At 36.3% G+C, this 25,229-nt stretch overlaps 3 protein-coding genes across 3 annotated transcripts in view; 2 read left to right on the top strand and 1 right to left on the bottom strand.

The window, feature by feature from the left end:
* The first annotated feature begins 208 nt into the window (after positions 1-208).
* Positions 209-5,571, top strand: LOC146132068 (prohibitin 1-like). Its single transcript, XM_083396511.1, has 7 exons — positions 209-396; positions 2,204-2,365; positions 3,193-3,335; positions 3,414-3,467; positions 4,062-4,220; positions 4,506-4,584; positions 5,174-5,571. Exons 1-7 carry the CDS (start codon positions 312-314, stop codon positions 5,311-5,313), a joined length of 822 nt encoding a protein of 273 aa, XP_083252637.1. The 5' UTR covers positions 209-311; the 3' UTR covers positions 5,314-5,571.
* On the bottom strand, positions 5,528-9,346 carry LOC146132067 (uncharacterized). Its single transcript, XM_083396512.1, has 6 exons — positions 9,157-9,346; positions 8,419-8,480; positions 8,214-8,348; positions 7,256-7,363; positions 7,069-7,153; positions 5,528-6,116 (listed from the first exon to the last, which is right to left on the bottom strand). Exons 1-6 carry the CDS (start codon positions 9,326-9,328, stop codon positions 5,995-5,997), a joined length of 684 nt encoding a protein of 227 aa, XP_083252638.1. The 5' UTR covers positions 9,329-9,346; the 3' UTR covers positions 5,528-5,994.
* Positions 9,347-10,897: 1,551 nt separating this feature from the next.
* Positions 10,898-25,229, top strand: part of LOC146132066 (triple functional domain protein-like) — a 96,829-nt gene continuing 82,497 nt past the window's right edge. Inside the window, exons 1-8 of the mRNA XM_083397198.1 lie at positions 10,898-11,125; positions 11,785-11,899; positions 12,632-12,824; positions 14,291-14,512; positions 15,762-15,894; positions 19,470-19,651; positions 21,027-21,149; positions 24,035-24,180. Of these exons, the coding sequence (XP_083253324.1) occupies positions 11,059-11,125; positions 11,785-11,899; positions 12,632-12,824; positions 14,291-14,512; positions 15,762-15,894; positions 19,470-19,651; positions 21,027-21,149; positions 24,035-24,180 (1,181 nt within the window). The 5' untranslated portion in view covers positions 10,898-11,058. The remainder of the gene's footprint in view (positions 11,126-11,784; positions 11,900-12,631; positions 12,825-14,290; positions 14,513-15,761; positions 15,895-19,469; positions 19,652-21,026; positions 21,150-24,034; positions 24,181-25,229) is intronic.

Genomic DNA, 25,229 nt, shown 5'->3' with positions numbered 1-25,229 from the left:
ATTTAATCAATGATACTATATTATATAGTATCATTGATTTAATAAATAAAAGTACTTTCTTTGTCAACAATATTTTTGCTCTAAAATCCGAATCACTGGAATATTCGCATTTTCCCTGATGCTTTGGATAACGGAGTTTTTAACATGACGAAATCACGTGGAAATTGCACGTTTGGTATGATTCTGTACTTTGTTGTGCAACGCTTTTTGTACCTAATCTTATTTCACGTTTCTTGCAGACATTATAACGCGGCTCTATTTTGTTTATTTGCGCTGTGTAACTCTCAAACCACTGCGTAACTGCTGCAAAAATGTCGGAGCTGCTGTCGAAACTTACCAAGCTAGGATTGGGTTTGGCGATCGCTGGTGGCATTGCTAACTCTGCGTTGTACAATGGTAAGTCATATAAACTATCTGTTCCAAGTTTCTATTAATGTTGGCCGCTGGTCTAGAATCCTTCCACAACCAACATTATTTGGGTTTGGCGTTTGGGTAGGTTGAGCAATAATATTAAATAATCGGCGCTCTTTCACTATTGTACGTGAAAAGTTATGCAAAAAAAAATAATAATAATAATACCGCATACCACAACGCATATTGTTTGGGTTAGGGTGCAGGTTAGCGTTTGGGTGAGAATGGGTCAAGTAATATTATGTTTATTATTAATAATAACTTGACCAACCCTCAACCAAACGCTAACCCGCACCCTAACCCAAACAATATGTGTTGTGGTATGCGGCATTTGAAGAAAAAAATTTTTTTATTAATTTTTACGTACAATAGTGAAAGAGCGCCAAATAATCAATATAATAATACTTGACCCACCCTCACCTAAACACTAATGGACATCCTAACCAACCCAAATATTCTGCGTTGCTTTAATAATTGTTCTAACGATTTGGTAGGATTATAGACCAGTCTAGAATCCTACCACAGCTTTGAAACAATAATTAAACCAACGCACAATATTTGGGTTAAGGTGTTGGTTAGTGTTTGGGTGAGGGTGGGTCAGTTAGGGTGTCGGTTAGTGTTTGAGTGAAGGTGGGTCAAGCATTAACATTTGGTAATATTGCTCAAGCTACCCAAATGCTAGCCTGCACCCTAACCCGAATAATGTTCGTTGTGGATTTCTAGACAAGCGCCATATCTTGGACATATTGCACACCAAATGACATCACTTGTTGCGTTAGGTTTTGGGCAAGCAGGTACTGGAATGCAATAGGGGTTAGTAGGTTGCTTTTGAATTATGGGTAAAAAGACTGTCAGTTATATCTTGATTACGGGAATACACTTACCGGTTTTAAAGCATAGCAAGTACATCAGAGAGAAAAAAACAGACTGTTCCCAATAAAATAAAAATACACGGTGATAATGTTGAGTTTTAGTGGATACTGTCATTAGGGATGTTCAAAGTAAAATCCCAGAACTTGAGTTTATTTCTATTAAATTATTTAATCTCGATTTTGTTTCGTCGAGGGATTAATCTTCTTTCACAGGCCACATCAATAAATAGGAAGATAATTTGCTAACAGGTCTATATTGTAATAAAAAAATTCCAAATGTTAACTTTGCTAAATATTGTCTTAAAGTTTACCTTAACCCTGTAGCGCATTTTGTCCAAGGCCAGCCTGTTATAGGAAGAAATGTTACTTAACCCAATAACGCTTGATTGACACTTAATTATTAGGCGAAGGTTATCGGGAGATGCAATTAATTGTCCGCCCAACCAATGGCCGCACTAAATGGCTGGGTTTAAAGCATGCAGTATAAATAGGATTTCCAACCAAAAGGTATGTAAAAAACATAATTGCCCACCTGCACATTTCAAAAATTGGTTCTGCACACCTGAGAAATTAATTAAGATAATTTTCCTCGTGCTTTCATCTCTCCCTTGCAATGAAAACATCCATCCAATTATAAACCAAAAAAACATTTGACATTTTCTATTCGTTTAGAAGACAATATGAAGCCTAGTCATTTTTCGAACTTGCTTCTACCTGTGTCAGCCTTCTGGCAAAAAAATGACATTGTTGTGTCCAGAGTCCTGCTGACTCCACAGTTCAGATTTCTCTACTGGTACACATGGTTTATCTAATATAGCTATTGTTGTAGCCAGTAAGCCCTAAATTATGCCATGTTCATGTTTTGGGAAATTATGGCTGATCATTTTATGTGTTAACCCTGATTAATCTTTCCAATTCAGTTGATGCTGGATGTCGAGGTGTAATTTTCGATCGCTTTGCTGGAGTGAAACAAAACGTGACAAACGAAGGAACACATTTCCTCATTCCAGCGATCCAAAAGCCAATCATATTTGATTGCAAGGCCAGACCAAGAAACATCCCTGTGGTAACTGGATCAAAAGGTATATATATTCAGGTTTCTTTTAATTACATGGGATTTATATGCATATTTGAACAGAATAAATGCAATCTCTTCTCTCTTTACTTTCACCTGCTCTAAATAGATTCGCAGTTTTATATTTATAATTAAAAAGGTCCTTATCCTTCAAATGTTTCATTTGGAATGATCGATACCTTATATTTTATTGCGGTACCGGTATTTTGAACAAAAAGTATTGCGATCCGATCCCGAACGACATCATTATTACACTCAAACAAGCAAAACAGATATAATTAAAATTTCAAAATATATTTTCCAGGTCTTTAGGCCTAACTTTGCTTTAGATTAAATAAGTTTTGTTACCTATATTTTTGACCTACTATTTATTGATAAATTTACCTTTGTTGAATTGCTGCATGAGACCCAACAATCATGTCCTAAAATTATATTATAATTTGGTATTGGCATAGTTACCACTCTTGTCGTACTGTCATCGGCTCCTATTCGATATCATAGGACATTTCTAGTTTTCACCTTAACATTTGTTGAAATAAGGTTTTCAAGCTTAAATGTGTAGCCTTTCAATACCCTGGTTTTATATTACCCCGAATAAAATTGATGTATAGATGTAACTTTACATTAATTCAATGGTTATTTTTTAAACATGCTTTTTTCAAAAATTGTTAGGCAAAACTTAGTAGTAGACTTTGTTTTAGGACAGGTTTAGTTTAGCAAATAAATCAAATATTTTGATTTTATTTTACTTGTAAATGGGGAATAAATACCCACCTTAAAGTATAAAGCAAATCCTTGTTTAAAAAAAAATCAAGATAATTTTGATTTAACTAGATCTGCAAAATGTACACATCACTCTTCGAATCCTGTTTCGCCCTAAACCTTCTCAGCTCCCAAACATTTTCACAACAATTGGAGAAGATTATGACGAGAGAATTCTTCCTTCGATTACCAATGAAGTTTTGAAAGCAGTTGTTGTAAGTTTTGCTTTGAAATCATATTATTTAATATGCATAAAGACACATTAAAAAAATCTAAACTTTTTGTTTTTGCAGGCTAGATTTGATGCCAGTGAATTGATCACACAAAGAGAAGTTGTTTCACGACAGGTTTGTTGCATGATTATACAGTTGTTTTTGTGTTTAACTTCAATTTATTGGAATTTAGCATTCTTAAAAAAAAAACAGAAAATAGGGTATTGATTTTAGAAATGATGTTAAATCAAAATGTAAAATGGTAATAGTTAATTCAAATCGTGGTATTTGTTATTAGCAGTGAACAATTTTTTTGGCTCCCGGGCAACGGTACATTAAAATATCTTAAATATTTCGCAGCACAATTTTAACAAAACAGCAATAGAGTCATTTTACAATTGCCCTTAACACACGACAAACTAAATGCATATGTCTCAATATGATTAATTTGTAATGGGTAGTGCATATTTAAGTCTAAAATGCTTGCGTGTATGCCTATTGGTTATACAAAAGTTATACAAATTCTATATTTTCCGAAATTGCAAAAAGTTTCGCGGCACAGTTGGCAATCTCTCAAGGCACACAGTTTATGAATCACTGGATTAAACAGTTGACTGGTATCGATCCCGCCACCAGATACTGGGTAATTGGGTATTAAAATCCATCAGTTGATTTTGTCAATTCCGAATCTCCCTGTAATTTAATGTATTTAATGCTCATGTCCTATAGGTTAGTGAAGATTTGGCTGAGCGAGCAGACGCCTTCGGTCTTATTCTTGATGACGTTTCCCTCACGCATTTGACCTTTGGACACGAGTTCACGACTGCTGTTGAACAGAAACAAGTTGCTCAGCAGGACGCTGAAAGGGCTAGGTTCGTCGTCGAAAAGGTAAGAACTTTAAAGCAGGCCTTCTAAATTAGCACTAACTTTTTGGGTACACAATGCACTGATCTGTAATGTAGCTTGATAATAGCTTGCAAAGACTAAAAGGTCGAGTAGATCAGCATCATCTTGACTAAGACGTTTAGATACGAGCTTGTATCATCTTCAGTTAATGGCCATTTAATTTTGGCTACTTTTGCAATTTGTCATTAAGCCACTAACTTGTTGGTTTTGGACTAAAATTTTCACACTTTAATCGAATTTTAAATTATAATGTTGTTCTGTATTTAGGCTGAGCAACAAAAAATAGCTGCCATTACGACAGCCGAAGGAGACGCTAAGGCCGCGGAGATGATCGCTAAATCTGTTGGTAAGTGAACTGTTTTCAACCGAAAATATATAGAAATACCTAAGGGTTCAAAGAAACCAGCAGATACGAAAAGCAAACCATCCCTAACTGCAGCACCATGCTCCAGTTACCAGCAAAAGTAGGATAGCTGGACTTTATTTAGGTTACTCACAAATTGAACTTTCAGCCAGGAAATGTTAACTTTGTAAGAACATCCTGTAAACTCTTTAGAATAGGTCACCAATCACCAGCATTGACCCTTTGCGGCTAAAGTTCAGAAGCCCTTACTTAGTCATAAAAAACGTTTTTAAAATTATTCAAAAAATGAACGGCTGTTTGTAATTGTTAACCAACGCCTGGGCAACCTATTCAAATCGCCTGTTTCAGGGTGAAAGGCACCAAATACTCGTGGTATAATATATGGAAAAAAATCCTTTAATTGTACGTTTACATTCATTCTGAAGAAGGCGATTTAGATATAGATAGGTTGCCGAGAGGTTAACAATTGCAACTACCGGAGGAGCTGTTTTTTTTTATTATTTTTATGCCTGGTAGCAACAGTATATATAAAACGCCGGTTTGTTTCAACTACATTTGTTCCTTGTTCTAGCCGCCGCCGGGGAGGGTCTTATTCAACTCCGAAAATTGGAAGCGGCCGAAGAAATCGCCGGCGTTATGGCGAAGTCACGCAACATCCACTACCTTCCCAGCCAGCAGAACATCTTGCTTTCCCTCAACCCCGGCCAGTAACCACCTGATTAACCCGAACGACTAGTGGTTCGCGACCACAGTTTTCAGAACAATTGACATTTTGTGTCGTGCGCTTTTGGGGGTAGTCTTTTGCACCCCCTCTTAAACTTCCCGTGTGAAATTTTGTGAAAACGTATCTTTTGCAAAAAATCATTACGCCCGTGTTGCAACAAAGTAAAACTGTATTGTAAAAAGCAAGTTAAATTGTGCGGCTTTTCCACGACGTTTTACTAGTAATTACAATTTTCTTGTATTCAACTTCTATTTACTACAAATCCAACAGAAATGAGGTAGACACATAGTTAAAGACGACGAAGGATCATGTTTTTGGACAAAGATTTGAGTCGCATATAAATAGACACCACAGACCGGTTTGTAGGCTATTTTAGAAAAAAAAAACAATCTTTAGCGCAAAGCGCGCTTCCAGTCTGCCAGGCATTCCGCTTTGTTATTTTTAATTCAAAGTATGACATTTTTGTTGAAAGCTTTTAAACCTAAGCTGTTCCCGCAGTGATACACACCTTACAACTTTTGTGGATATCTTACAAGGTGACCGAAGTCTATAGTCTTGTTTTTCTTACAAGACTGCATTAACATATTTGCCGGTTTGTTGAAAAAATTTCTTTAACAAACGTCCCCCGTCATATCTTAAAGCGATTTCCGTCCCAATATTTTCCTGTTTCACCAAGAAACGTCGCTTTGAACGGAAGGTTCCCGTGTTCTTGTTGTTGCGCTATGCGTCGCGCTTGCTTGCAATGAGGTAGTTTCATCCTTCGCAGATAGATCGTCATCCCAGGTGAATTCTGGACAAAAGTTACTCAAATTTTATACAGTGTTGTAAACAAGTCATTTTGAATTGAATTGACCCGAGTTCCAATCAAGTCATTTGTGAAATAACTTTAGTCCAAGTCAAGTCAGTTAGTCAACTAAAAAACAACAGCAAAAAAGCATGTAGCAATCTAGTGGTTTTTCATGTAAAACTTTAGATGAATAGTTCAATTTTAAAATCAAATGTTGAATGAAAACCAAAACGACATAAGTCAAGATAAGTCTTTTATAATCCATGACTTCAGTCAAGTCATTGACTTCTGTCATTACAACACTGATATCGGAAGCTTTACAATCAACCGAAAGACCGTTTATTCAACAGTTGCCGGTGTTTTGGTCGCACGTATAAAATAGCGTCCTTCTTTTTGCTAAAGGATGTTTCGTCTTATTTAACAATATAACCTACGCCAGACAACGTGTGCACTGTACAACTATCAGATAAGGGTCAAATAGACGACTACATTTTGTGACAAAAAGAAAGATAAGTCTGCTAAAAAAAGGCGGCAAATGGAATTGGTATTACTTATTTATTGTTGCGGCATCTGCTTAATTTAGTTCGTTTAAACCCAGTGTTGTAGACAAGTCCTATAGTTCGTTATATTTGTATTAACTTTACATATTTTATATTAAAGTCCAAATCAATTAGCAAGTCGAAGTCACAGCATTGTCGTTAAATAATAAAAAAACGTTCAACTTATAAAATCGGTCAGCCCGTTACATTCTGACCGAAACTTCACATCACAAACATCAAAAAAACGAAACAAAAATTGTATTTAATAATTGGCTTAAGTAACCAATTTTAAAGTTGGCCTACTAGAATTTTTTTAATAGGCATATTAGAAACAGCAAATTAGGTCAGCACTGTGCGCCTTAACCTTTTAAAAGACAAGTCCTCGCGCGTATAAGGTGACGCCTATATTTTTTCACCTTGCTGGTCATTGAAGGTCACGTCGACGTCGCTCAGTTCATCTCCGCTGCCCTCTGCCTCCCATTCTGCCAGCTCCTGCTCCCTCTGAAAAATAATCCAGACGTATCTGGAGCGTTAAAATGATTTTGACCGTCCGACCTGGCCGAAGCGAGCGAGGTCTGCGCGTGGAACAGAATCGAATCGCACCCGATCCTTGATCTTCTTCGCCCGCAGCTCCCGCCGATGCAACCTCGCTATCGTGGCCAGCCGTTCCATTTCGCGCTTCCTTTCCGCTTGTTCCTGCTTCGCCGCCAGCTGTTTTCGCATACGTTGCAAAGTTTGTTAAACTATTCGCAGTGTTATACAAAAAGCCCCAGCCAAGTCATTGATAGAAAACAACAATTCAAATCACAGCCAATCGAATTTTGTCCGTATCCCAGTTAAGCATAGCAAGACAAATTAATAACTACCACTAAAATTAAGCCAGGGGTGTGTAGGGCAATTTGTTGCTTGTCGTCTACTGTTTTAAGCTGTTAGATTGTTTTGTCCATTTTTTAACAAAAGGTCGCAGATAACGGTAAAGTAAGAGACCAGAGATGACTGTTCTGACTTGACTGAGAGACCATAGCGGTCTCGACTGAAAATAATAATAAAGTATTTAAGCGGACACAACAGTTAAGGCAAGTTATGCCAGGGCTAGGGAGTCCGACTCGGGACTCTATTTGACTATCTTGAAAACTTTCCGCCACCGACCTGCTCATGTGCAGAACAAAATTTCGAATCTGATCACTCGAAATATATGATTGTTAAGATGGAATAGCATGTGGTAAAATTGTTGCCAACCACGCATTGTGGGTATATGAAATATAGATGTGACACCCTAATTATTAGTAGATTGCTAATCATCAACCTTATTTTAGTTTCGTACATAAGTGAAATACATGCTGTAGAGATTCAAGACTCAACGAAATCGGCGCATTTGGCCGGAGTCGGACTTAAGTTACGGTAATTGTTATTAATGCACTTAGCCAAGTGTCCACGCGATATAGCCTACATGTTGAAAACCCCTGCCTCTATAGCCTATGTATATTAAATTAAATGCAGCGGCCTAATTGTGTATATGTGTCTACAGATCGGTAGGTACACATACTTGCAAAATACTTACTTCATCTGCTGTTAAGATTTTTGGTTTCTGTCTGTCGAGCAACTTCGGCGGAGGCCTGGCTCGTCTACGTGGGGAAATAGACCTGAGGGGCTGGTTCCTAGAACTACCAGCAGACGACCTGCTGCGAAGACCCGACTGAAAAATGATAAGTTTGTTATTCGTTAGGCTGCAAAAAGGTTTTTGCCTTTATTGATGTTTCACTTACTAATGGCTTCTTTGGTGGGTGTTGTCTGATTATTCCCCTGGTAGAGACGTTGAACGCAATTCCTGCAATGACAGTTCATTGAAGGCTTAATTATTCAATATATATATTCCTATTCTATCTAGGCTGTATATAGGCCAACGTTTAATGGCGGTACTTAATATATACCAGGGACCATCCACACATTGACCACGGCTACCTGATGGTCACCTGCATGACCATATAAGATCAGACACCCGGAAACTTATATAGCACAACTCGCCACTATTTACTGCTGCGTCTAAAAAGGTTATTTCATTAGAGTGTAGGCTACTTTACTGAGTAATTTCATATGATTCAGTAGGCCTACCCATGTTAGCCTATATCCTATAGGCATATCAAAAATTGATTGAAGATGCCAAAAACACCTGTGTCCAATCTAAAAACTTTAACAGGAACTGTGTTATGTTTTTAGGATTGCTTCTTGTAACGTCTCGTTGAGATATACCTTTCAAACGTCACGGTATGAAACAACTTCGTGACTTGTGACCCCTCTCTAAACAAGATTCCTAGATCTTCACTTGTTTGCAACTGAGGTGTTCAGGAAACGCTACACAACTAATGGTTTAGAACTGAACTTAAAAATTACTTTATTAATCGACAACGCCATCATAAGACAGTCTGTATAGATTCGCAAAGGGTAGCCTATACAGATGGTTAGGCTACACGCTAGCTCCGTTAGCACCCTGTTTTTAACAGTACCTTTTCTGGACTTCCTCGACTGGACAAGTGAGTCGTTATCCGATGTAGTTGCTGCAGATGTCGACTGGTTTGGACAAGACAGTCCAATTCCGCTGTCTTGCGAATTTGCACTGGCAGCTCTTTGTGTATGCTGTTGAGGTTCCGGATGTTCTTTAGACGAAAAACAGCCCATGTTTTTTCTGCTTTACAACCTGTTTATCTAGCGAACAAACCTACAGCGTAACCTCTCTACGTCGACACAAACGTACAGCATCGAAAGGGGTAAATTAACGCCCAATCTCTGTTGTATTCGAAACCCTAATCAAAAGGCCGGAGCGACTTTGTTTAGCCACAACAATTGTAATTTAATATGGCGAGAAACTGTGTCGAAAATTTCAACAAATTTAAGTTGTCATATTTATCGCAGTCTGGTCTAAAACACACTACCGTTCACGTCGTTACAGAGGTATGTTCAAAGTGGTTGTTCAATACTGAGTTTGCTAATTTATTTTAGCTGAAGTGGAATACTTTTTGATTATTTGTTCGGTTTAAAAGTTGTGACACCAGGTGGCGCTTTATAGGTGTGAGTTTTATTACGAGAAATGATTTTTTTCTAAAAGCCGATATAGCTGCTCTGTACATAATATGTTGCTTGTTTTAGTTCTTAAAGTTTAAAGACGTGTTATACGTTCGGCATTGCATTTAATAGCGGGTAATATTCCTAAGTTTTGTAGATTTGTTGGTTGTGCGTTTGCTGTTTTGTCGTTTTGATTACGCCATAATATCAAATTTTGCTTGATTTATCGCGCGCTAATATAGGCTTAATTAGTGAAAATGACAAATTTAGAGAAAGAAGAGAACATGAGGGGTTTGTTAAGTGTGTATTTGATACTTTGAGATTCTTTGCTGTGCTGAATTTTATCATAAAGCAATATGAAACTTTTTTGTATATAATTGTGTTATATGCTCGCCGGCCAGTGAGTGCATTTTATTTAAAAAATTGCTAAATCGCTTTTACTTGTGAAATTAACTGGTTTGTCTTTATTATTTGTAACATTGCATATATCCAGATCATAGATTACCTTAACCCAGCATTTCTACTTCCATTTAAAAAAGGAAGTGGTTCTTTGATCAGATTTAGGGGTTATGGTTAGCCACTGTGGAAAGTATGGCGAGTGCACCCGCGAGTATATTTCAACCTTAAAAAACAAAAAAACAAAAAAGAAGTGCACCCGGAAAAATATCTTAACTGCACCCCACATATGTAAAATGCTTGTGCGCCATACATTCACAGTGCAGTGCATTAAAAAACATGAGTTGCACTTTTTGACCTTTGTTGCACCCGGTCACTTAGATTTTTTCGGCCGTGCACCCGTGAGATCTTGTCGAAATCTGCGATACTTTCCAGCAGTGATGGTTAGCGTTTGATCGGTGGTAGCATTGTATATAATTTTTGCGAAAATTGTTTTAAATTACTTTGTTAGTGGGGTAAATTATTGTTAGCAATAAATAAATTTACTTCGTTAGCAATTTACCTTTAGGAGGTGCCTAGGCTATTTTACTGGATCGCTGTCTTTTGTAAATTTTATATGAATAAAATATATAAATATCAATGCCAAAGAATAAAAGTGAAATTTCATAAAGTTATTTATGTATATAGTATTGCTTTGCGAGAATATAGAGTTGAATAAGTGGTATAGAAAAATAGGCTTTTCTTCAGCCATATTTTAATAATTAACCAACTTTCCTGTTTTGCAGGCTATTCTAGGTTGAAAATAACTGGAAATTTTATTAATTGTGCAACTTCTTGTCTCTTCAATCCAGGACATTCTTGGGGATTTATGTATTTTAATCAGTACACTTGATATCTGCCAGTCAAAAACAAGGATCATGTAAAGTACTTCATTGGATTACTTCTTCAGAATGGCTGACAGGATTAGAGCAATTGACCTACTGCCACTGTTAAGAGAAAAATTAACTTTTCTGTCTGGTATGAATGTTTTATTTTAATAAAATATTGCAGCACACTTTTGTAAAGATTGTTTTTTCATGACGTACAAAATATGTTTACTTTGTAAAAATTGTCTTTCAACAATCTGAAATAAAGCATGACTTAACACACTAAGTAGTTCTGTCAGGGCTGGCCTTTGAATTGGACCTGGTAGATTTATAATAATTTCCCCTAGAACTACATGTAGTAAGCAAATCATCTAGTTTTCTTAATTTGAAAATAAAAAGGGATAAAAATGGATGGTTAAAGAGAGTTTGGCATGTTGCTGTTAGGTTTTTTATCAATTTTATACGGCCTTTATAATTAGCCTTCAATGAGTGAAGTAAACAATAAATTTTGTTAAATAAAAATTAATACTTTCAGTAGGTTTCACAACCAAATTTTCGCTTGGGCAGTGTCAATCAGCTTTTGTATGAAGCGAATTTCACTTACATTTGTGAACAGGCGATTGCAAATTTTCAACCCTGACTGTATTTATTTTAATCAGATTGGTTCAAAAGTATGTTTGTTATGCTGCATTCTGTGTCTTCTTGCAATGTAGAGAGTCAAGGTTGTCCAGTCTTGCTATAAATAATTTATCCAATGTCTAGTTGCAAGCGCAAAGCTGGTTCGTCCTTAATCTGCATTGATTTTTCTAGGTGGACGAGATCAACAGGGTGGCCCGATATTGTCTTTTCCAGCATGGCAGAACTGTGACAAGATTCGCCCAGAGGATCTTAAATGCTTGGTGTCTTACCTTGCCAGTGTTCCAAGGTAGAAAACAAAAAGGAAACTACTTTTATAACTCTTTGATGTTGACCTATGCCAGCCACCTTCTTCAGGGTGAATGACGTCAAACAATCATACATGTTAACCTTAAAATTGGCGACTTGACGTGTAGGCCATTAAAACACTGGCGAATAAGAAAATTTTTCCATTGTGCTATTTTTGTAAACCTAATATTGATATGCTGCAATTAGACCAGTGGTTTTCGTACAAACGTTTTTTGTGACAACCTTAAAAAAAGTGTGTTTGACATACAACACAACCAGCGATAGAAAAATTTTACCAAATTATGAGTATTCATTTGTTTGAAACTGAAAATCAAAATCAATTTGCTGTAGTTGTTTCATTACAATGATTTTAAAAGTACAAGACATAGAATATTATTTACAAGAGTTCTATTACAGCTATTGAGTATGGATAAAAACATATGCATTGTGCAACTATCTTGAAAATTAAAATGATGTATCAATTTGCCACGACCACAAATTAAGAAACTCTAAATTAGACCATGCCTAAGGTTTTTATTAGTTGGTTAGCTGTGTGTTTAAAGTTTGCATAATGTTTATTAAGTTGCAATTTTATACCAAATAAAACAGATTCACTAAGGTTCAATCAGAAACATATTATAAATTTTTGTAGTTTGAATTTTCCCTTAATAATTTCCAGCCTGACAATAAAATAGACATACAAAACTTGAACTTAAACTCATTTGTGTTTCAGTGAGGATGTGCTGCAACTGGGTTTCACTGTTGTCATGGATATGCGCGGTTCCACCTGGAACGCCATTAAACCCATACTCAAGGTGCTGCAGGATCACTTTCCAGCCAAAATAAACGGCGCCTTCATCATCAAGCCGGATAACTTCTGGCAAAAGCAGAGAACCAACTTTGGCAGCAACAAATTTTCCTTTGAGGTATATACTATACCAGGACTACTCAAATATTTTTAGCAACTTTAGGTCCAGTTACAAAAGTTTAAAATTTGCTTAGGCCTGTTGTACCTCTCATAAAATAATTCACAGTCATACAAAATACAATACGGTATAATTTGTCCTTGGCTTTAACTAGGAATTATGTTATGTAGGGGTTTTCAATAAACAGCAGCAATTGTTTGCCTAGAGAAAACTAATCAAATCGCATTGCTAAGTAAATACTGAGACAGATAAGGTCCAGATTCAATACTATAAAGGTCCGCATTCGGACCGCGGCCCACTAGTTGAGTGTACTAATGCCCTGTACTATACTAACCATGATGTTTCTCTTGAGGTATTAACAATGATGTAAGATTGCATATAATATTTGATGAGAACTAAGGGTGCTTCTAACAAATTAAATTCCAAAAAAATGTTTTTCGGATTTGTATCCTACAACTTTCATTAAAAAAGACCAATGTATACACAGACCTTGCCCAAGACGCCCAGTCGCCCAGACACCCAGCTCAACACTGTATACAATATCGGCCTGTTAGTTTCCCCTTTTTGATTTATTAAGTTCAATTTTTAATGAGAATTCAGGACCCAATAACTATTGTATGCAAAATTAAAATATTGTCAATCATGACACATTTTTAATGTGAAAATATAGTTGAGATGGTAAGCAATACCGTAAAGCAGTCATGTAGATAATTGCGACCCAGAAAATGTAAAATCTGGACAAGAATAACATTCTAATAAGGAATTGTAGATGTTATTTAACTGCAAAATTGTAAGCTCTCAACACACAAGTAAATGTCATGGGTGTTTCATGTCGCTTTACACCAATTCAACTTACCTATATTGAAATCTGTAATAGTATAATAATAAGAAAGTTTTACTTCCTTGCCTATATGGCTTGATTCGGATTGAAATTCCCCGTTGTGTTTTTATACGTTACACTTGGTAAAGCAAATTTGCTTTGCACACAAAACACCTCACACTGTTTGCTTTCCATGTTTTATATATTGTTGGCTCTTTGTCTTGTGGTGTAGAAGTTTTAACCAAGAAGCAGACCCAACACAATTTTAATATTACATATCATTTTATTAAAATAATATTTAGCTGACCCCACCAAACTAAAGTATATCTTAGAACTGTTAAATGTAATAATACATCAACTGATTTAGGTCTTACAGGAAAATTGGTTTAATTGAGTTGATCAACGTTTTTGCATGTAACCTATATCTCTAAACTGAGCATAACATCATGAAAGTTGTGCCTTAAAATTAAAATATGTTTCAATGCAGACTTTATGTTTGAAATTAAATAAAGGTTAGGTTATTAATATATTTATAAATACAAAACATCTCCAATGACCTATTAATATGTGCTGAATAATATTGGAAATGACTTATTCATGATGGTTAAAATGAAAATATACAAAACTTTGCTTTATTTATATACAGATTCACATTGTATCATTGGACGGATTATGCCGATCAATTGACCCCCGACAGTTGACTCCTGAACTGGGCGGAACGCTGTCCTACGACCACGAAGAATGGATCGAACTTCGAATTGCCTTCGAGGAGTTTATCTGGGACGCCTTGGATGTTTTAGATAAACTACATGACAGCGAAAGTCGACTGTCGTCAGATCAGTTTGCAAGTGACCAGGAAGGCGCCAAGGTAAGTTGCAATTTTCAATATGTTTTCTGGGTATAATACAAAGTATATGTGCTACAATGATATTCTTTTCTGTTTGTTTGAACATCATTAAAAGGCAGCTTAAGAAATCATCATCACGTTTTTTTTTATTTTGCTGTGATTTTTGCTTGTTTACAGAAAAAAGGTTACAATGCTTACAGAATATTCCATTTGGTGTATGTCAAAAAGTTAGGTTCTTACTAAATCTTCAAGGTTAATAAGCATACAAAAGTTAGACAAACACATACAAGTTACAAAATTATATCTTCGTGCAAAAAGTCTACCTACCATATTTTTAGATTTTAGTAGTTTTTTTTTAATTATTGGCTTAAAAAATGTTTTTGACATATTCAACAGATTTTTGATCCTTATTTTTAAGGATAGCTCCGTTTTTATAGCTCTTAATATTAAGATGTTGTTTACCATGCTGCAATTTCAGACAACAGCCAGGCAAATCGTCTGGTTTTTGTGGTGATTCACCACTCACACACGCTTGATTAGGTTTGAATAAGACACCTTGCTTGGCAGATTTAGTCTGATAAGGTTCACAATAGGACTACACTCCAATGCTCTCAATAATAACCTTTGTGTGACGAATATGTAGCAGTTGACAGCCGCCCTAAACCTTGTTTACCCAAGGCCTAAGGATAAATGCCACTCAGACATCTGGATTTCACTTATCAACAAGGTTAGCCTTGTATGTAGAGAGATGTTTTCTACCCTTTTGGGCACAGTCAGGACTATACTTGCCCTAGTTATAAAATGTTTGAATGGTTTTGTGTAATTAGTGACGGTTAAATCAGGATGATTTACATTTTGTTGATGCGTTGTAAAAAGAAAATCATATATATAATTTATTTTATGACTGTTGTCATAAACTTAAAATCATTAAGGCATTCATAGTTTTCAATTTTGTTTTTCATAAATAATTGTAAAAAGTTAAAAATTAAACTTATAAAATAACTTGGTTATTTTTATAAAACAAATGTATTTTTTACAGATTTACTTGAATGTAATCATGCTTATCATTGACACTTGAGTAATTTAGTAAAATATGTAGCTTCTACGATAACAAATTATAAAAGTTTTAGATTTCTGTTAAAACAAACTGCGATTTCAGTTGTTTATTTATAAAATGCTGTAATTTAGTTATTTCGTCAATTAAAAAACGTTGAATTTGCTGTAAAATCTGACTAACAAATTAAAAATTGGTTGCTTTTTGGTATACTAGGTCATGATGGAAGAACATGTGAAATTGAAAAAGAAAATAATGAATTCACCGATTGAACAACTCGACTCCCAGGGTCAGAAACTACTCAAGCGAATCAATGGAAACAACTGCGATGCGGATAGTGGATTTTCTGGTAAATGGCATGAGTTGCATGACACATAAGTAGTACATATTTACTTGTTAGTTGTCTACTTCAATAATGCACAATTTAGCTGTATATGCTTTTTATTGATTTTTGAATAATAAAAAAGTTATACGACACACAGTTTAAGAATCTTGTTTGAAACTTAAACAATGTCTATATATATATGTTTTTCTTTAAAACATAGCTCGTCAAACTATTATAATGGCAATTAGTGGCCATCACTATTTTAAACTGTTTGCGCTATTTTTTTTTAGTACCAACTGCCTAAAAAAACTCAATAAAAACACAATTTTTACTGTTAAAAACATGTTAATATAAATGTTTTGTCTTTTTAGTACTCTAATGCTCTTGATAAAAATTGTATACATACAACCCTAAGGTTTTTACAATGGTATAAAATAATGAAGGGATTTTCGTGCAAACGAAAGAATTTAAATGCATTGTGCTGAGCCAAAAGTCCATATGTCAACATAGAGGAGCATTTATTTGCGCTGTATATGTTTGTCTGGCAAATATCTCAGCTACTGGTTGCTTCCAAAACAGGTCTCAACTATGTGCTCCAGCATATGTCTTTGTTTGCTTAAAGCTGATAAAATAACTTTTGCTAAGTGGGTTCCACAATGCCCTTTTATCTGCCAAAGATTACAGTTGATAACCCTGATAACTTTAGGTTAAGTTTCATAGTACAGTGTAAATTCTATTCCCACACATGTGGTTCAGCTTACCATTTAGTGAAGTTAAAAAAGGTTTCTATTTTAAATTGCTATTAGGATTCATTATTTTAAATGTAAACCCAAAGAAATTAAAACCTAGTAAAAGCTGTTGATAATCCTGATGACTTTGGGTTAAGTTTCCTTTTTTAAAAACGGCGTGAGGTCTACCAGTGTTTCCCTTAACAACTAAACAAACAGAGAAAACAAAAAACTGATGAAAAATATTTTAAGTTTAAATAGTTTTCCATTTTCGCGCGGCGCACCTCAATCTTCCATGATGCACCTTCCATGATGCACCAAGTGCTTATTAGGACTTTGGATATCAAAATTCGAAAGTGAGGAAGGTAGAAATGATACAGATGTAGGACTTTTGTTTGTGATTTATGTAGGCTACTACCTTCACACTTATAACCCTCTTAGGGACCGATGCCTAGTTTGACGAGGTCTGATATACATACTGTGGTGCATGGGATATGTTGTACCTGGTGATACTGTGGTGCATGGAATATGTTGTACCTGGTAATACTGGATTTGTGGTTCAGCTTACTATTTAGTGAAGTTGAAAAACGATTTTCTATTTTAAAGTGCTACTATTTAGTGAAATTCATTATTTGAAATTTAAACCCGATGAAAATAAATCCAAGTAAAAGTCGTTGATAATCCTGATGACTTTGGGTTAAGTTTCCTTTTTTAAAAAGGTATCATTGGTTATATTAGTTGGAGAGTACAGTACAGTGTAATTCTATTCTCATATAAGCCAATTGTGGTTCAGCTTACTATTTAGTAAAGTTAAAAAACGATTTTCTATTTTAAAGTACCATAAGGATTCATTATTTTTAATGTAAGCCCAATGAAATTGAAATCTAGTAAAAGTTGTTATTCGGATAGAAAATTTGGGATGCAATTTGAGTTTTAGTGTTAACAAAATTTCTACAAATCCACATTTTTTTTCTGCAAAATAAGTATACAAAATAAATCGTGAATTGGCTGTATACGGTAAAATAAAAGTTCACCGTCACAATTTAATACCGCAAACTAAAGAAAGTGCTCTATCTTATCTTTAAGCCAACGGCTATCAACAAACTTTTTAATTAATCTAGGACCGATAAAATCAATTGCGGACACGAACTGTGGACATATGCTATCGAATTTTCCTCTGCCGTTAGCCGTTGTTCGTCTGACCCGACCATACGCCATAGCGTCACGTTCAATTAAACGAGCAATTAAAAGTCGATCTCCGCCGCTGGTCACCAAAACGGTTTTGATTTCTCCCGGCGCCTCGCGAAGACCAATCGCCAATCTATCGTGTTCGTCACACCCGGATCCAATTCTGGCCCATCTGGCCGGTGCTTTTTTATGGAAATTGGATCAGTTGGCAGATTTGAAAGGGGGTCTGGACTAATTTTTTTTCAAGTATCTTTTAATTAATTTAAAAAAAAATTGTCCGGGGCTCCTGGCCATTATTCATCATAGACCAAAAAGTTAAAATATACCTTTTTGGTTTACTTTAGTCCATTTTTACTTTCATTATTTATTTTTTGGTTACTATGGCATTTTTTAAACTACATTCTCGTTCTATTTCGTACCTTTCGGTCAGGTAGTGAGGTCAATTCGAATTTTGGTTAGACTTGCGTTTTTTAAAGACGAATTTCTTCAGTGTTACCCGTTAAACAACAAAAAACAAAAACAAAACGTGCTTGAGGAAAAATTAAGTCTAGTCGGTTGCGATCAATACACAGGCTGGCCGACGGTTATGGAATGTCGCGCTTTGAAAGCCCACGGGATTGGCATATACAGTATAACGTTAGCGAAGTCAATGCCCCGATCGTTGCGCTTTTACGGAAGATAGTGTATGCGTGCTTAATAAGGTAAAGGTCGCGAGAAGTCACGACAAAACACATCCCCGAAAAAATCGCCGGGGAAAGTTGAATAACGTAGAAAAAACAAAAACATTGACCCCCAAAAACTCGCAGTAAAGCCTATTTTAGTGATAAAACACAAATTCTCGAATACTCGCTTTACAAACGGAAAAAAAATGACATAGAATCTGAAAAACACACTTGAGTAATGCAATAACAAGACAAAACCAACATTCGCTGGAAATCATAAAAAACAGGACCTTTAAACAAGGAGGGTTATAAATGGAGCTTAACGTTACAAAGTTCACCCTTGCGTCATTTTACCTTACGACAAGCAGCATGCATGCGAAGCGAACAACAGGGTTGTCACATTGCCTTTACGTTTTGTCTTTTTTTGGTTTGATTTGCGTATTGAAAAGAAAAACTCTGTGTTTTTCGAAAAGTATTTGAATAGTTTTTGTGGGAGAATATGTGCAGCTCAAGTTGGTGTTCCAGAAAGAGTTGTATTTATTTTGTTGACCATGTCATTTGTACTGTTTCGTATTCGACTTTTATTCAAAGCAACGTTGGGCGATCCAGTTTAAAGCCTTCAACAACCTACAAAAGTATTAAAATGTCCGGATTTTTTTTATAAAAGTGTTTGGCAGGCCTGATACGAGCAACTAAGTCTTTACATTTTTTGAAGTTTTTTTTTTGAATTGATTTGCGTATTGAAAAGAAAAACTCTGCGTTTTTTCCAAAAGTTTAAATAGTTTTTGAGGGAGAATATGTGCAGCTCAAGTTGTTTGTCTAGAAAGAGATTGTTGACCTGGCCATTCGTACTGTTTCGTATTTGACTTGTGTTAAAAAAAAACAAAAAAACGTCGGGAGATTCGGGTTCAAGGCTTAATTACAACCTACAACAGTCTTTGAGTGTCGTTTTTTTTTCATAAAACTGTCTGCCTGATACAAGCAAACTCCTCTGAAAAAAACCTCGCCCTTTTCTCTCCAGGGAGCAGTGGGGGCGTGCCTCTGTCAGGCAACGCCGACTTCCAGAGCGCGGCGCCGCGAATCCACAGTCTGATCGAGAAACTGCACAGCACCAGGCACCAACTGCAGAACCTCTGGCACCTGCGCAAGATCAAGCTCGAGCAGTGCTACCAGCTGCGGCTCTTTCAGCAAGACGCCGACAAGGTGGGACGGTTTCGAGATGTTATACTGATGATTCTGTTGCCGCTATTTTTTATTCTTGTCCCGCTAAAGCAGTGATTCCCAAACTGTGTCCCGGATTGTCAATTGTGCCGCGAAACTTTTTGTATTTTCGGAAAAGAGAGTATTTGTATTACCAATAGGCATACCGTACACGCATTAATTTTAGACTTAACTACGCACTATTCATTACAGATTAATAATTTTGAGGCATTATACATATCGTTTGTCGTTTGTTAGGGACGATTGTAAAGTTGCTCTATTGTTGTTTTGTTAAAAGTGTGCCGCGAAATATTTTTAATTTTTTTAGTGTGCCGCAAGCTAAAAAAGTTTGAGAACCACTGCGCTAAGGTGTCCCTTTTAATTAGGTTTTGTTTTAGGCCATTGATAATAGCATTCAAATCCACGTTTGGTCAAAATATTTTCAAGGTAGATTCAACATAGCACATTATTTATGTTCGTCTCATGAAAAATACAATTTGAAATCAGAACCGTGCTCATTCATCATGTTTTAAAGGGAATAATTTCGGCAATTAAATTTCGTAGATATGTTACTCTATTGCCAGTATTATTTTAGGTCACATTTATCTCAAACATACATAATTCAATGTCCAAACAGTTCTAGAAACAACATAATTTTTTATTAAATGCCATTTTACAAGTCATAGCCAGGTTCTTTTTTCACGAATGCACTTCAAAATAAGATTAAATAGAATTAAAAACTTACTAAATAAGATTAAATAAAATCACCGCAACGCTTGCTGCAAGACTATGTCCCACTTTGTATATGGTGGGCCAATTCCGTGAATCTAGCATTAAATAAACTAGGAAGCGAGCAAAACTGCATTAGATTTAAGTAGCTCTTTTACGTAGAACGAACTGTACTTTGAACGTATACACTTCGAGTTTACCTTTCGTGAAGATTTGTTGAATTTCGGTAATATTGGTGCTCAACTGAAAAACTAGATTTTAACGGTTTTCAGTTGAAAAATGTAAATCTGCTCAAAACTCATTTTTTTGTTTCTGGGCGATTTTGTTGTCGTTTTATTTATAGACCGCCAGGCTACGTGTGAGCATATGTACCAACGGAAAACTTGAATTTCTGAAAAAGAATTTTTCAGGGTTATTTTTGTATTTATCCGTCCATAAACACTATTCTATATTATTGCGATGATGTATTCTTTATACGCCAAAACAAACGGCGTTTGCGTTCGTTGTGTCGTTGTCTTCGCTCTAACTTACTCAAAATACCAAGCGCTCGTTTGGCTGAAGTTTCGCATCAAGCACTAACAGATGGCCGGGCCGATGCCCGAATCACGACCTATTACCGCGCCTTAACCGTGTCCGACTTGTTGTGTAGATGTTCGACTGGATAAAGCAGAACCGGGCCCTGTTCGTGGGCACTTGCACCGATATCGGCTCCAACTGTCAGCAGGCTTCTGACCTACAGGAGAGCCACCGTCACTTCGCTACCAACTCCATGGTGAGTATACCAGTGTGGTAATGACTCAAGTCAATAATGTGCACTTAAGTCACTGTTTTTTTTTATTTGACTTAGATCATAAGTCATTTGGAAAAAAATTACTTGACTTGACCGAAGGTTTTTGGCAAATTTTTGACCCAAGTATTTCGGACAATTTGCATAAAATTGGGTTATATTTATCTTATTTTAATTTACTACATAAACCAATCTGCTCGCTATATGTTTCGTTTTTGTTATTTTTTAGTTGAATAATTGCTCATAATTAGACGAGTTTACCAGTTTTAGTAGTTTAATGTGTGATTTTTGTGACAAGAACTTGACTTGAAATTAACTTGCCCAAATTATGGCTTGACTGGGACTCAACTTTTTTGGGTTTATCAAGAAAGACTAGAAATTGGCCCTGGATTTTTTTTAAATCTACAAATGAAATGATTTGGACTTAAGTTATTTAATGTTTGAGTTGACTGACACTTAAGTCATTTAAAAAAAAAAACTGTTTACAACTCCATGGTAAGGTACTGCCCGATGAGTAGCGAACCATGTAGAAACAACTGTACACATATGTGCCTTACCTTTTGGCCAAACGCCTTGTAAAAGCGGGCTATGGAACGTACATGTATGTTGTGCTCATACCTGTCTGAATTTATTAGTAGAGAGGTATAGGTGAACCGAGCGGACCAAAACATTACCGAGCCCGAGCTGTTTGAATCTAAATTCTAGCTGGTTTTCAAGACGAATCTATGAAGTTTAGTAAATCGCATTTCGCGCCTTACTATAAAAGATTTCTTTAAAAGTTGTCCGTCTAACATCAATATCGCCAATGTTGAAATTTACCCTTTATGTTTAAACCCTTGTAATGTGAGATTCTGAACTGGTAAACTTACAAGTTAAAAAAGGCGAAAGTGTACCCCGTTCGAATCGTCGCAGATGCACTTGGGTCGACTAAAATGTCTGGTCGATCGTTTCGATCGTTTTTAGCCTAACTGAGAAACGTCAAGTGTCATTACGCAAAGCTGTATTTGTTTCCCAGACTGGTTAAAACCACCGCAATGGCCCTGGCTCTGGAATGGCCCGGGAATCGAAAGGAATTCCTTTGCCATTGTTTGCTCGAGTGCAATTATTTCCGCCACGGCCGAAATGTAACAGTCTGACGAGAGGTAATATTAAGCCTCTAGTCACGAATCGCGCGTTTTACACGTCGAAGCCTTAACGTACGTATGGCAACCATACATAGCGCGCCGATAACGCCGGTTGTGGAATAACACTGCTTAACGCTAATCCAGACAGCGATCAGCATATTTTCCTGGAAATATGCTTCACAAATTGTCCGTTACATTTATAGCGGCGAAAACTTGTAGACTTATGCTACCACTCTCTTAGGACACCTTTTTTAAACAATGGCGCACAAGACTTAGCTAGTTGTTGAGTGTGAAAAATTATCCTGAATGCATTTAATCCAATTTTTAATTCTAATCTAATTTTTGACTTGGTTGCATGCTCCAATTCTAGTTTATATTAACAAAAGTGTTGCTTTGTTCAAGGGCATTTTTTAGTTTCTCAGCCGGAAAATATAATTTAAATTGTTATTCGGAGAGGCTTAGCAGCCTTGAAGGTGATTTTTTTAGTCTGAATAGCATAAACTTTGCTAAAAGGTACCAATGTAAGATCTTTGCCAATTGCATTCTTATGTGAATAAAATTTGATTTCAGAAAATTATTTGTAAATTACTTGAATTCAATTTTTGCTCTAATTTAAAAAATCTAAAAGCAGTGTACCAGTTGTTCCCAGGATAACTTTCAGCTATTGTACTTGAATGGCAGTCAAATTTTCATGTGTCGCTATTTTTTAGGGTGTTGGATGTAGGTTTGTTAAATGAGAGAAGTCCATATAAAGTATTAACTTTTTGTGGGAGGTTTGATATTTTTTTTATAATTTTTTGTAAATTACAGGGGAAAAGTTAGAGTTACCTGGTTAATCTTGCTTAAAAATCTTTTTTGGTGTTTTGCCACCCAGTTTGATAATACGAATATCGCGTTTAAAGGATTTAATAAAAAGTTAAACGCATCTAAAACCTTTTGATTTTATATTGCGGGATCCTTGCATACTTTATTTTTAGCAAGTGTGAAGTTTTCTCTTGGAATCGTAACCTCTTGCATCCGCTTATCACACTGCCTCTTCTGAGGAGCAATCAAAAGTAAAGTCGTCTCGTTTGACTTTCGATTTCGAAACCCGATCGCGTCGAATTACGCCAAACGAGAAAAGTCGCCCTGCGCACGCGTTCTGTAATCTTCGCCCGCCGTGACTGAGGACCTCGCGTAATTGGCACCGATGTGTTCCTCGCCGTGCGGCTAATTGCGCGCCGTGTCGCCCATTAAAGGCCCCGTCACAGCGAGAAAAGGCCCTGTGACCTGCCATCGCCATGAATCACTCGATGCCTTAAAAGCGCCTTCACTTGTTACCAATAGCAATAATTGTTAACTGAATAGTCCGGTCGTTGTTGGTTGTTGATTGTGCCCGGCCAGACTATTAACCAATCACCTTCGTTTACAAGTCTTTCAAGTTAATTTCGCCTAATTTTTTTCGCGCCCACTGGTTTCTATGGGTTGGTGGCCCAATGCATTGTATAATTGCTGTTAGTTACATATAAAAAAGAGATTTATTCAGATGGCGTTTTGTATAATTGTTAACTGAGATGTGCGGTGGTTGTTGATTGTACTCGGCCAGACTATTAAGTCCATCAACTCTACTTTATAGTCTCCCAATTTTACAATGCAAAACACGGCTAAGATGCAGGAAGCCATTTGATATCGGATCGGCACCAATACCCACCGAGTAATATTGTCTCTAATCTCTCATGTTATCCAACTTGTTGCCTCTCACCACAGAGCGTCTACGTGAACGTACGGCGAGTAATGCTGGTGGCCAACCGACTGCTGGAAACTGGGCATTACGCAGCCGACGAGATCCGTGACATATCCGCAAACCTCGACCTTGAATGGAAGATCTTTGCTGCTGCGCTCGACGAACGGAGGTGAGTGATAAGGGTACTTTTTAAACCTTAAATGATACCCTAAGTGAATTCAGCAGCTCTAAGGTTCGCGTTTACTATCTCCTGAGGTATAGGAGATATCCAGCTGGGATTTTTTACACGTTATTCATAGTAGCATAAACTGTCCGGCAAATACACATTTTATCAAAAATATTCCCTAGACTTTTCGATATATCCTATAGCTTTGAAGATAATTGACGTTTGTGGTTGGAGCTTGCTAACTTCTTAAAAAGGTAACACTTGCCTATTTAACCGCTTGAGAATTACCATTGCATTTATGTTTCTCCTGTAGTGTGCTTTGCCGCGTGGCCCGCATCAAATTTGATTAACTCAATCTGAAGAATGAGTGTGTTAAATATCTATGTTCTGACGAAAAGTGACAATTTTTTGTTCGGTAAATCTTTTAACGGCTTCATGTAAAAGAACGTTTTTTTAAGAGCCAGATTTTTAACTAGTTAACATTTCAAGGTTTGTTTAATTTCACATCAAATGTGCGATGTTCGTAAATCGTAAGCAATAAGTGTATATCGCGTTTCAACCCAATAAATGTGACAAGGCCCTACTAAAAGCCTCGGCAATTGTATCAAAGGATTACCACTGGCATTGCTTTATATATATATGACTTACTAGTTACTACCCCGTCGGCTGTTTAAAGCAATAAACTTGCCAGTTTCAGTTTTAACAGCTGGCGGTCGTTCAAAATTCTACATGCACGCCCAGTTGTCCAGACGCGCATATTCGCTGTTTTCTTGGTATTCGTTAAACATGTAAAAACGAGCCCATTTTTTTACAAAATTTCTTTCGGTTAAGAGGCACAGAATTTTGTTTTTGCAAAACTATAGCACACGTTTGTTTTTACTCTATACAACTGAAAAATGTATTCATTTGCTCATAAGCCCCTATACGAAAAATGTTAAATTAATGACATAGCATTACATGTTTTCCGAATATTTAGGTTATTTGCATTTGCGTCAGAAAATACGAGAAAGTTCTCGACAATTAAAGCAGTTATCGAGAATTAAAGCGTGAAA

Source organism: Ascidiella aspersa, chromosome 9, assembly GCF_963924565.1.
Source record: "Ascidiella aspersa chromosome 9, kaAscAspe10.2, whole genome shotgun sequence".
Classification (NCBI taxonomy): Eukaryota; Metazoa; Chordata; class Ascidiacea; order Phlebobranchia; family Ascidiidae; genus Ascidiella; species Ascidiella aspersa.
The sequence above is the reverse complement of the archived record's forward strand: the minus strand, read 5'-3'. Positions and strand labels throughout refer to the sequence as shown.

Excerpts from the sequence above, each read along its gene's own strand:
- LOC146132068 (XM_083396511.1), top strand. The coding sequence starts at position 312 with ATGTCGGAGCTGCTGTCGAAACTTACCAAGCTAGGATTGGGTTTGGCG. Across the intron at positions 2,366-3,192 it reads TGTGGTAACTGGATCAAAAG|ATCTGCAAAATGTACACATC; the intron begins GTATATATATTC and ends TGATTTAACTAG. Across the intron at positions 3,468-4,061 it reads GAGAAGTTGTTTCACGACAG|GTTAGTGAAGATTTGGCTGA; the intron begins GTTTGTTGCATG and ends CATGTCCTATAG.
- LOC146132067 (XM_083396512.1), bottom strand. The coding sequence starts at position 9,328 with ATGGGCTGTTTTTCGTCTAAAGAACATCCGGAACCTCAACAGCATACA. Across the intron at positions 8,349-8,418 it reads ACCCACCAAAGAAGCCATTA|TCGGGTCTTCGCAGCAGGTC; the intron begins GTAAGTGAAACA and ends ATCATTTTTCAG. Across the intron at positions 6,117-7,068 it reads GACCTTCAATGACCAGCAAG|AATTCACCTGGGATGACGAT; the intron begins GTGAAAAAATAT and ends ACTTTTGTCCAG.